General features: G+C 45.1%; 1 protein-coding gene across 1 annotated transcript in view; it reads right to left on the reverse strand.

Moving 5' to 3' along the window:
• The window catches only part of LOC308296733 (brefeldin A-inhibited guanine nucleotide-exchange protein 3-like), a gene marked incomplete at both ends in the record, with an annotated part of 135,687 nt that overhangs the window by 47,985 nt on the left and 74,388 nt on the right, over positions 1-13,314 (reverse strand). The window contains 1 exon segment of the mRNA XM_080740060.1: positions 5,466-5,645. Coding sequence (XP_080596186.1) covers positions 5,466-5,645 — 180 coding nt within the window.

Genomic DNA, 13,314 nt, shown 5'->3' on the forward strand with positions numbered 1-13,314 from the left:
TCGCCCCTTCTTCTCAGCCCGTTGGGCCTGTTTGGAGCTTCTAGAGCAGCTGGTTGGCTGATCTCAGTGCTCTGTTTGGAGCTTCTAGCAGCTGGTTGGCTGACCTCAGTGCTCTGTTTGAAGCTTCTAAGAGCAGCTGGTTGGCTGATCTCAGTGCTCTGTTTGGAGCTTCTAAGAGCAGCTGGTTGGCTGATCTCAGTGCTCTGTTTGGAGCTTCTAAGAGCAGCTGGTTGGCTGATCTCAGAGCTCTGTTTGGAGCTTCTAAGAGCAGCTGGTTGGCTGACCTCAGTGCTCTGTTTGGAGCTTCTAAGAGCAGCTGGTTGGCTGATCTCAGTGCTCTGTTTGGAGCTTCTAAGAGCAGCTGGTTGGCTGATCTCAGTGCTCTGTTTGGAGCTTCTAAGAGCAGCTGGTTGGCTGATCTCAGAGCTCTGTTTGGAGCTTCTAAGAGCAGCTGGTTGGCTGATCTCAGTGCTCTGTTTGGAGCTTCTAAGAGCAGCTGGTTGGCTGATCTCAGTGCTCTGTTTGGAGCTTCTAAGAGCAGCTGGTTGGCTGATCTCAGAGCTCTGTTTGGAGCTTCTAAGAGCAGCTGGTTGGCTGATCTCAGTGCTCTGTTTGGAGCTTCTAAGAGCAGCTGGTTGGCTGATCTCAGTGCTCTGTTTGGAGCTTCTAAGAGCAGCTGGTTGGCTGACCTCAGTGCTCTGTTTGGAGCTTCTAAGAGCAGCTGGTTGGCTGATCTCAGTGCTCTGTTTGGAGCTTCTAGGAGCAGCTGGTTGGCTGATCTCAGAGCTCTGTTTGGAGCTTCTAAGAGCAGCTGGTTGGCTGATCTCAGTGCTCTGTTTGGAGCTTCTAAGAGCAGCTGGTTGGCTGACCTCAGTGCTCTGTTTGGAGCTTCTAAGAGCAGCTGGTTGGCTGATCTCAGTGCTCTGTTTGGAGCTTCTAAGAGCAGCTGGTTGGCTGATCTCAGTGCTCTGTTTGGAGCTTCTAGGAGCAGCTGGTTGGCTGACCTCAGTGCTCTGTTTGGAGCTTCTAGCAGCTGGTTGGCTGAGCTCAGTGCTCTGTTTGGAGCTTCTAAGAGCAGCTGGTTGGCTGATCTCAGAGCTCTGTTTGGAGCTTCTAACAGCTGGTTGGCTGATCTCAGTGCTCTGTTTGGAGCTTCTAACAGCTGGTTGGCTGATCTCAGTGCTCTGTTTGGAGCTTCTAAGAGCAGCTGGTTGGCTGATCTCAGTGCTCTGTTTGGAGCTTCTAGCAGCTGGTTGGCTGATCTCAGAGCTCTGTTTGGAGCTTCTAGCAGCTGGTTGGCTGAGCTCAGTGCTCTGTTTGGAGCTTCTAGGAGCAGCTGGTTGGCTGATCTCAGTGCTCTGTTTGGGACGTAGAGTTCCACAGGTTCTGACAGGTATGAGAGGGCCAGGCCGTTCAGGGATTTATAAGTAAATAAAATAATCTTAACTCATTGAGTGCCTATCCCGAATTAGTTCGGGATATATTATCGCATCCCAGAGTGCCTATCCCGAACTAGTTCGGGATATAAAAAAAAAAAAAAAAAAAAAAAAAAATGTTTTTGAAAAAAAAAAATTTGAATTTTTTTTTTGGACCCCATCAAATCTAGTGAACATGATTTCAATCGCGATTTTGCATGTTCCACCCCCATACAACCCCATCTAACATACAGGGCAGCCATGTTTGTTTACATAACATGTAAAACATAATGGCGATTATCTCAAGAATGCCTGAACGGATTTCCAATCGGATTTTTTTGTTTGAAAGCTGTGAACAAACTGCACAAATCCACTCCAATGCAATCCAGGATTGCATTGGATTTTTTAGAGCTCATCTTACTGTACTGTACTGTACTGTACTGTACTGTACTGTACTGTACTGTACCTTACTGTACTGTACTGTGCCTTACTGTACTCTAAGCTCTCATAGCATAGTGGAGCCTAATAAGCACTATAAGCCTATACTACCAGTAAGACTCCCTAATCGGGAGATAAGCGACCGTTGGTCGCTTATCTCCACAAATATAACCGACGAATCTCACTGACCTCACAAGCCCCATATTTGGACACGAACAACATATAACTCCATATATAGAGACATAGCTGCTGACATCAGTATGACATCACACTGCTGACATCAGTATGACATCACACCGTACACAAATGACCCTTATATAAGACCGGCATTATCTACCGACATATTAGATGCAAGCAGGATCTCGACTCTGACACAACTCATCGGCTCATAAGCTGGTTCTCCCTCCATATATGGAGATAACCGACGAATCTCACTAAGTCTGACCTCACAAGCCCCATATTTGGACACGAACAACATATAACTCCATATATAGAGACATAGCTGCTGACATCAGTATGACATCACACTGCTGACATCAGTATGACATCACACCGTACACAAACAAAGGTGTGACGTGTGACCGACCGACGGACGGACGGACGGACGGACGGCCGGTGGAGGTTTTGATACCAGTAAGACTCCCTAATCGGACATAGGACATATTTTTTTAAAACATTTGCTTCCCTGCTAGTATTCATTTTTCATGTTTATAACTTCAAACAGCAGTACTTGTGAACCTATTGTTGGATTCTAGGCTTCTGTAAAGCTACTGACTGAATATTATATTTTCTCCGATTTGAGGTATAGTGCAGTATTTTGGCTACAGAAACAGTAATTCTCAAGATGAGAAGATCATCTTGGGCTCAAATTGAAGCTTATGAATGTGGGAAGTTTTCTATATACAGGAGAGGTCATTATATTCACCATAACCTGCTTGAAAATGATCATATTTGATGATAATTTGTCAAGCGGACAGCAATTTTATTGTGTTTCTGGGGATGTTGAGGGTAATATCTTAAAATACATTGCTAGTAAGCACTATAATCCTATTCTGCCACTTACCCCTATGTGTCAGGATACTCCATACCAAATTCCATACGTGTGTAACAATGTATGTAATTTTAGTGAATTATTTTATATATTTACATAATTTCGCCAGAGACGGGTACCAAAAAATTGTTTTTTGGGCCCTGCGACCAAACACCCCCAAATGGTTGGGGGTGTTCAGTATGAACTTGTGATGGCCCAAGGTATATGCTAACAGGAAATAATAGTGAAAAAAAGTAACCAGAGGACATTATGAGGGCTGGGCCTGCCTCCCGGACTAATAGATTCCATATAGTTAATAATATAGTATAATTAAGTAGCTTAGTTCTTTTAGCAACTTAACACTGATTTTAATGTGGTATTCTTAAGACTGTAGCTGCTGCTTTGCTTGCGCACAATGAATTTCACTTGCCCTTTTACTTGTAAATTGGTATTGTTGACAATAAAGTTGAACCTTGAACCTTGAGTTTCATTGTTTGACAGCACAATCATCAGAGTATTTTGGATTCATAAACTTGACCTTTCAACCGTACTTAGTCTGCTCTTTTTCTCCTCTACACCAAACCTCTCTGCAGAAAATAGCCGATCTACAAGCTCACTCACAACGCCTCGCAGCGCGAGGCGTTGTGAGCTTGTAGATCTGCTATTTTTGGCTAAAGTTCTCCGAATATGGACGCTATAGGGTTCAAGTGGCTAACATAAAAAAGGAAGAAAAAATAAGCTTCTATCACACAAAGATTTGGAGGACCCCCTGTAGTAACTCTGAGGACCCCCTAGGGGTCCCGGACCCCCTGTTGAAGACCCCTGATCTAGAGGATATGAATGCATGGATTGCCATCTCCAGCTGTTTTGGTGGGAGGTATGGTTTGACTTTGGCTATAATGTCATGTATCCCTCCGCGTCATCAGCGCCCCCTAGGTGGGGTTGGTGAAAGGGCCTTTTTGTGTGGAGTTTGCATGTTCTCCCCGTGTCTCCTAGGGTAGGTACGTATCCTCACAAAAAAACGTGCAGTAATCCTGGTCTCTATACTGCCGCCCCCTGGCCAGCCGGGGCGCCTGATGGAGGGGAAAGGAACTGGTTGGAATAACAGGTTCCTTCCACCCGGGTAAACTCCCCCCCATCAGGTGATAAGAAGCAACTTGGACTCCTCATGCATAGAAGGAAGCATGAGGTCAGTCCGTTGCTCTCCCCAGGTTGGCAGAGGGAGAGCAGAGCCCAGGATTACATTAGATAATTGATAACGGGTGAAAAATGGATTACAAAATCTTGAAAAAAAACATTGAAAAAATCACACCCAATGTGAAGTGAGCGGTGGTCGTGCTTGCATAAAGTCTTCATCAATTGGTAATTGGTGATGTAATACAGGCTACACACACACATTGCTATGGCAAAACGCTGAGGAAAACACATTGCTATGGCAAAACGCTGAGGAAAAGTGTTTACAGATAGTGGCTACAGATAATTGGTGATGTAATGTGATGTAATATGGCTACGCACACACATATATTGCTATGGCAAAACGCTGAGGAAAAGTTTCCTTTTTTTTTCTCTTTGAAAAATACATAGTTTATAAAGCTTGGCTAGATAGGAAGTCATAAGAATGAGTTGTCAATGCCCCTGGTGGATGAATTTGTTAATGCTCTATACCAGGGGTTCTCAAACCTTTTTAGGCTGTGACCCCGAAAATAAACATATTTGAACTGGGGACCCCCACCCTGACAAGCACTTGGAATTGTAGGTATTACATTTAAAGTTATACCATGTAACTTTTTTTATAAAACAAATCTTAAAATTTTCCTAACTCTTAAATCGCTAAAGTTGTAGAACACCCACTCCGTTATTTTCAGCTTCTGAAGCCTTCTCTTTATATATTTTCTTCTAGCAGTGACAGGGGCGGGGTTTCCCGGCAAAATGACGTCATCATACACTACCGGCCAATCACAGCGAGGGTTATAAACTGCCGGCCAATCACAGCGCATCTTGAAGTGGGGTCGCTAGCTATCACAATAGGGCGGCCATATTTGTAGGCGCCCGTGTGTCTCTATCTATACTCGGGTGAAACACTCCGTTTCTCCGGAATGCCTGAACGCACAGGAACCAGGGACCCCTCCAAAGATAGATCTCGGCGAGGTGGAGGCAGACGCGGGGGTGACGCGGGGGTGTGAGGCCCGGTCCGCGGCGAAAAACGGCCGAAAGACGCGGACGCTACTGACCACTAGTTGAGCAACTTACACAGTATAGCTTTAATGTGACTCGGTTCCGCAGATAAATATTGTGAAAATAGCAGATCTACATGCTCACAACGAGTCGCAACGCGAGGTATTGTGAGCATGTAGATCTGCATGTAGATCTGCTGTAGATCTGCTATTTGACAGTTTGGCCAGTCCTGTCACATATTCGACTATTCAAATACTTTGAGGTCGAATAATTCGAATACTAAAAATCACTATTCGTGAAAGCCCTCGTGCATGCATGCGTGCGCGCGCGTGTGTGTGTGTGTGTGTGTGTGTGTGTGTGCATGTGTGCGTGCACGTGTGCGTGTGCGCGTGCGTGCGTGTGGTCACCTGGTCCATGACATCATCGTCGCAGAGCTCCAGCTGCATGATGTGCTCCAAGGGTCTGAAGAGAGCCTCGTTGAAGTGGAAGTGAGGAGGCTCCGCCCAGCTCGTTAACACCTCCGTCAGAACGTCGTGGATGAACGACACGGCCTTCTGGGACACGTGACGCTCCTTATGACACGCTGCCTGCAAGGGAAAAAATAATACCTTATGACACGCTGCCTAGAGGGGAAAAATAATACCTTATGACACGCTGCCTGCAGGGGAAAAAATAATACCTTATGACACGCTGCCTGCAAGGGAAAAAATAATACCTTATGACACGCTGCCTAGAGGGGAAAAATAATACCTTATGACACGCTGCCTGCAAGGGAAAAAATAATACCTTATGACACGCTGCCTGCAAGGGAAAAAATAATACCTTATGACACGCTGCCTAGAGGGGAAAAATAATACCTTATGACACGCTGCCTGCAGGGGAAAAATAATACCTTATGACATGCTGCCTGCAGGGGAAAAATAATACCTTATGACACGCTGTCTAGAGGGGAAAAATAATACCTTATGACACGCTGCCTAGAGGGGAAAAAATAATACCTTATGACACGCTGCCTAGAGGGGAAAAATAATACCTTATGACACGCTGCTTGCATGGAAAAAAATACCTTATGATATGCTGCCTGGAGGGGAAAAATGCCTTATGACTCCACTACCCAGGACGGTGGAGGTGCGAGAGACTAGGAAAGTCCTTTGTGCCGGCTGCTCTCAAGCAATACAACGAGACACACAACGGTCGCTTGCAATGGCCAATTAGGATAACCTAGGATAACCTAGGACAACCTAGGACAACCTAGGACAACTGTTATGAACACTTTTGTTTGGCGCTGCATGTTTAGTTGTGCTCTAAGTATTGCATCCATGGATCTTCAAGGACACTCCAACCTCAACCAACTCATATTCAGTTCCCAAGATATCTGGCCTTACAACCAAGATATCTTTGTACCGCACAAACCTTTGACTACCTTGACCATATCGTTAAATATCCCGGTTTAAGTCCAGTCGGACACCACTGTGGCGGGTCCAAGTTCCAACCTTTGAATAACAGTCCTTTACTTGGTAGCAGACAATTGTACGAGTACCTCCGATCTGAGTCCCAAGCGAGTAGCAAGTCTCAAGTTTTTCTGCTGTGGGCAAGTCAAGTCGAGTCGAGTCACAAGGTTATGTCAAGTCAAGTCACAAGGTTATGTCAAGTCGAGTGTCAAGTTGAGTCGAGTCAAGTCACAAGGTTGCTTCCGTGCTTGTGCTCTCGCTTACATGCCTGTCTCCAACCAATCAATCAATCAAATCAATCAATCAATAAAAGTGTGAACCTATAGCGTGGTGTTCACGACTGCTTTGGTGAGTGGCGTAGGGTTGATGTTAACGACCGCCCAGCCGGTCATATTAGAATGATATCTGCATGAAAAAAAACAGCCTACAATGAAAAAACAACAACATGCTACAAGTCATCCGAGTCAGCGTGTCTCAAGTCGAGTCCAGTCTGGAGTCATTGTATTCCAAGTCAAGTCGAGTCTCAAGTTTTTGCCCTTAAGTCCAAGTCGAGTTGCAAGTCGTCAAATTTGCGACTCGAGTCGAGTCTCTATGACTTGAGTCCAATTGTCAGCTTGGTAGTATGTAACAATAGTAATGCACGCCCATGCACCACGTGTGTGCACACCGTTCACAGCTTTCAAACTAAAAAAGAAATACCCTTGAAAATCCATTCAGGCATTCATGAGATCGCAGCCATTATGTTTTCTTCAAATGTAAACAAACATGTTTGAAAGATGGGGTTGGTATGGGCGTCAAACATGCAAGAAAGCTCTTATGACCATAACCTTATGACACACTGGAGATGAAAGGAAGCTCTTATGACCATAACCTTATGACACGCTGGAGATGAAAGCTCTTATGACCATAACCTTATGACACACTGCCTGGAGATGAAAGCTTTTATGACCATAACCTTATGACACACTGGAGATGAAAGCTTTTATGACCATAACCTTGCCCACTGACCAGACCATGTAGAAATCGTTTTATAATAGTAGTAATAACTACTCTGTATGAGGTGGCCACTGACCAGACCATGTACACATGGTTTTATAATAGTAGTAATAACTACTCTATATGAGGTGGCCACTGGCCAGACCATGTACAAATCGTTTTATAATAGTAGTAATAACTACTCTATATGAGGTGGCCACTGGCCAGACCATGTACACATGGTTTTATAATAGTAGTAATAACTACTCTATATGAGGTGGCCACTGGCCAGACCATGTACAAATCGTTTTATAATAGTAGTAATAACTACTCTATATGAGGTGGCCACTGGCCAGACCATGTAAAAATCGTTTTATAATAGTAGTAATAACTACTCTATATGAGGTGGCCACTGGCCAGACCATGTACAAATCGTTTTATAATAGTTGTAATAACTACTCTATATGAGGTGGCCACTGGCCAGACCATGTACACATGGTTTTATAATAGTAGTAATAACTACTCTATATGAGGTGGCCACTGGCCAGACCATGTACAAATCGTTTTATAATAGTAGTAATAACTACTCTATATAAGGTGCATGCACAGTGAGAGAAGAAGCTAGACTGGTGGAATTGGCACATTGTGCTGAAGAACAGGAGGTAGAGATCCTGGGAGTCCAGGAACACAGAAGAGTCCACACTGACGACCAGATAGACCAGATAGTTTACCACACAGTGGAGAAACGCACGTTCATCACTGCATCTGCGGGGCGAAACGGGGCCCAGGCTGCAACAGGGGGTGTAGGGCTAATGCTAGGTTCTCTGGCGCGCAGGGCCCTCCGACGGGTCCACAAGCACACCGAAAGGATCCTCATGGCTGAATTCGCAGGTAACCCAGTAACAACAGTCATAGTGGTGTACTCGCCCACTAACACGGCATCACCTGAGGATGTTGAGAAGTTCTATGAGGACCTCACAACAGCAGTCCGAGGTGTCCCAGCGCACAACTTCCTGGCAATCCTTGGCGACTTCAACGCCAGGATCGGACAGGAGGATGCACCATTCCCATACCATGAGTCTACCAACCGCAACGGCGCATACCTCACAGCCCTTCTCATGGAACACCAGCTCCTGGCAGCAAACACCATGTTCAGGAAGAAAACAGGGAAGAGATGGACCTTCCGAGACCGAGCCTCGAGGCCTGGAGAGCTACCTAGGCTATATCAGTTGGACTATATCCTAGTGAGGCTAAAGTGGAGGAATTCCATCCTGAACGCTGAGCCATACAGCACGTTCAGCTCTGTAGGCTCTGATCACCGTGTGGTCTCCATGAGGGTGCGACTGAGCCTCAGGGTCCCAAAGCCAAGCCCCAAGATTCGGCATGACTGGAAGGCATTCACGACCAATCCGGGCCTCCAAACCAGGTACACGGAGGAAGTCAGGAAGCGCTTTCGGCAGCTGGATAGGGGAGAGGAGCCCAGCCGTGAATATGGGAGATTCATCACAGCGAACGAGGAGGCGACCAGACTGTGCGTGCCAGTGCTGAACAGAGTAAGAGCACCACCACGGTCCAGACACCCGAAGGTTGTAGCAGCACGAGGCAGGTTGGAGGAAGCACGACTCAACTTTGAGCGTGAGCCAACAGAGGAGAGTCGCGAGACACTGAACGAAGCCAAACAGTCTCTCTTCAGCACCTACGACACCATCAAAGGGGAAGAAGTGATGGAAAGTGTGCGAAGAGTGCAGGCGGCGCAAGGTGAAAGGCAATACGGGGAGGCCTGGAAGGTAATAAATGAGATGACAGGGCGGAAAAGGGCCAAGGAGGGCCAGGTGGAAGGACACAGCCCAGAGGAGAGGGTGGCAACATGGTTCGACCACTTCCAGAGGCTCCTGGGAACATCAGTGGAAGAGGGAGAGGAGGAAAATATACCGACAGTCCTCCAGGGCCTGAACATCGACGATGGACCCTTCACAACCAGCGAGCTCGCCAGGGCAAAATCCACCCTGAGAGAGGGAAAGAGTGCTGGGCCGGATGGCATACCCCCAGAGGTCTTGAAGAACTGCGACCTAGACAACCTCATCCTAGACTTTTGCAACAATGCTCTACAGCACAACAAGCAACCTGAAATATGGTCTCTGTCTAACATCATCTCGGTGCCTAAAGCTGGAGACCTCTCAAAGCCAGACAACTACAGAGGCATCAGCCTGACATGTATTACAGCTAAGGTCTTCAACCGAATGATACTGAACAGGATACGGCATGCCATCGACCCTCACCTGAGAGAAAACCAAAATGGTTTTCGAGAGGAGAGAACAACCGTAGCACAGATCCTGGCATTAAGGAGATTAATAGAGGAGGTGAAAAAGGACAACCTAGCAGCTGTACTGTGCTTCATTGACTTCAAAAAGGCTTTTGATTCTATCCACAGAAGCAAGATGGTGAAGATCCTTGAGGCCTACAATGTCCCTCCCAACATTCTCCGGGCTATCGAGACCATGTACGCAAAAACAAGGGCCAAAGTGGTGACCCCAGATGGCAGCAGTGAGGTGTTTGACATCCGAGCGGGTGTAATGCAAGGAGACACCCTAGCCCCCTACCTCTTCATCATAGTTCTAGATTATGCGCTCAGGAAAGCCATAGGGGGACGAGAACAAGAGCTTGGCTTCACGCTAACACCAAGGAGGTCAAGGCGGCATCCCGCAGTAGTTCTGACAGACCTGGACTATGCGGACGACATCAGCCTGCTCTCCGACAGCATGGAACAAGCACAAGAACTCCTGAACAGGGTGGAGATAGAGTGTGCCAAAGTTGGTCTCAGGCTAAATGCTAAGAAAACTGAGGTTATCACCTATAACCTACCTGATCACTCACCTCTGACAACAACAGAAGGAGCTGTGTTGAAGGAAGTCAAGGACTTCAAGTACCTGGGCGCATGGGTCGACTCAACCGAGAAAGACCTTAAAGTAAGGAAGGCACTCGCTTGGAGGGCCCTGAACGGCATGAACAGTGTATGGAACTCTAACCTCCCCGCCAAATCAAACTTAGCTTCTTCTTTGCAACGGTGGAGTCTGTTCTCCTCTATGGCAGTGAATGCTGGACCCTGAAGCCAACCCTGCAGAAGTCTCTAGACGGGTGCTACACTAGAATGTTGCGTGCAGTACTCAACATCAACAGGAGTGCACATGTTACAAACAGGAGCCTGTATGAGGGAATACCAAAGGTAAGCGAGAAAATTGCCACCAGAAGAATGAGACTAGCAGGACACTGCCAAAGACACCAGGAGCTTCCAGCCAGCAAATTGGTACTGTGGGAGCCAACACATGGGCACCGGTCGCGAGGACGTCCCACAAAAACATACGTGGACGTACTCAAGGAAGACGTAGGGACACAGAACACCAATGAGCTGGCCAGATGTATGGAGAACCGAGATGACTGGAAACAACGATGGAGGGCTCGTCTGAGGACGACCTAGATAGAGATAGATAGATAGATAAGGTGGCCACTGGCCAGACCATGTACACATGGTTTTATAATAGTAGTAATAACTACTCTATATGAGGTGGCCACTGGCCAGACCATGTACACATGGTTTTATAATAGTAGTAATAACTACTCTATATGAGGTGGCCACTGGCCAGACCATGTACACATGGTTTTATAATAGTAGTAATAACTACTCTATATGAGGTGGTCACTGGCCAGACCATGTACACATGGTTTTATAATAGTAGTAATAACTACTCTATATGAGGTGGTCACTGGCCAGACCATGTACACATGGTTTTATAATAGTAGTAATAACTACTCTATATGAGGTGGTCACTGGCCAGACCATGTACACATGGTTTTATAATAGTAGTAATAACTACTCTATATGAGGTGGTCACTGGCCAGACCATGTACACATGGTTTTATAATAGTAGTAATAACTACTCTATATGAGGTGGCCACTGGCCAGACCATGTACACATGGTTTTATAATAGTAGTAATAACTACTCTATATGAGGTGGCCACTGGCCAAACCATGTACAAATCGTTTTATAATAGTAGTAATAACTAGAAAAATATTGTTCCTTCGAAACAATTGTGGGCTCGCTTCAAGCCAGAAAACAATGGCTATAAAAGCACAAAATGTCAAGATCGCAGGCAGTGCTCTCTTTGACGTTACTGACGTCAAAGATTGGTCCATTTTGTTCCAAAAATGTGTTGTGCAAAAGTTGACCCGCTGGTGGCGCTATAACAGGCCAATGTGAGAAGGTTGGTATCTGTTCCTTGACCTATTGGGAATGTGCTTGCAAGATTTCACGCACATCCCAGGCTGTGTTCATGATTTGAGGTGTTTTTGGCTTTGGCCACTTTATCGCTGCTTGCAGCTATATTTATTATTATTATTTTATAATTTTTTTGTGTGCACTTCATAGGCATGTTAGATAAAGGTGGTTAGATTGCGTGTAGAATGTTTCATGCAAATTGCAAAAAAAATCCTAGAATAAAAACGGGTTTAAGCGTTTTACAAACTGCTCAAAATGATATAGCGCCCCCCTTTGGCCATTTGGGGTAAGATTGGTTTCAGTGATATTTGAACTAACCCTCTACACTATTTTGTCATGAAAATGTGACTTTGCATACTGTTTTAGAGGCAGAAGAATAATTTGCATAAAAATGCAATATTGTTTGAATTATTTAAAAAAAGCATGTTTCAATGTTAAAGAAATCCGATCTGACAGATCTTTAGATATCGGTCCAAAGTTCACGTAAAAAAAGTTTTGTGCACGTGACGCGAAAATTCCAGAATAAAAGCGGGTTTACGCGTTTTACAAACTGCTCAAAATGGCGGAAAATTGAAGGGCGGAGCTTACTTAACAACGACACAGATGTCTTCCGCTTGAGTCAAAGCACGCGTGTAACAAGTTGCATGTCTTCAAACAAAACGAGTCATGACTTATGCCCGTTTGAAGTTTGAATTTTCAGACGCTTCGTATAGCGCCCCCCTTTGGCCGATTGGAATAAAATTGGTTTCAGTGATACTTTGACTAACCCTCCACATCTTTGCCAAATGCCATGAACGTGTAACTTTGCATGTATGATTTAGAGGCCGAAGAATAATTTGCATAAAACCGCAATATTTATTGAATTATTAAAAAATTATATTTCACTTTAAAAGAAATCCGAACAGACTAGTTTGACCGTATTGGTCCAAAGTTCATGTGAAAAAAGTTTTGTGCGCGTAACGCAAAAATCCCAGGAGGAGATAGATTTTTACTGTTTTTTATATAATTCAAAATTCTGGGGGATCTAAAGGTCAGAGGTCAAAAGTTAGAGGGTAAAAGTTGTTCGGCATGAGGAGACGCATATGTGTATACAGGTTTCATGACTGTACGTATAACAGAGCATGAGCTCTATCTGTTCAAAGTTCGCACTTTCGAAGGCTTCCTACAGCGCCACCATTTGGCCGATTGCTGTAAAAAATAATAGCACACTTCGCCACTGTAAGCTGAACACATTGATGTTTTTATTTTCATTTTCTGTCTAAGTATGTAGGAGTAAAAAGGAACCGAAGTTTTGAGGAGAACTTGATATGACGGTTAGATATTGTCACTAGAAATACTGTTCCTTCGAAACAGTGTGGGCTCGGTTCCAACCCAACAAATAGGATACTTTAAGGTACTGTAAGGTACAGTACCTTACAGTATTGTACTGTACCTTACTATACTGTACTGCACCTTACTGTACTGTACTGTACTGTACTGTACTGTAACTTACTGTACTTTACTGTACTCTACTGTACTGTACTGTATTCTACTGTAACTTACTGTACTTTACTGT

The sequence above is a fragment of the Nannobrachium achirus genome (genome assembly GCF_963921795.1).
Source record: "Nannobrachium achirus genome assembly, chromosome: 13".
Classification (NCBI taxonomy): domain Eukaryota; kingdom Metazoa; phylum Chordata; class Actinopteri; order Myctophiformes; family Myctophidae; genus Nannobrachium; species Nannobrachium achirus.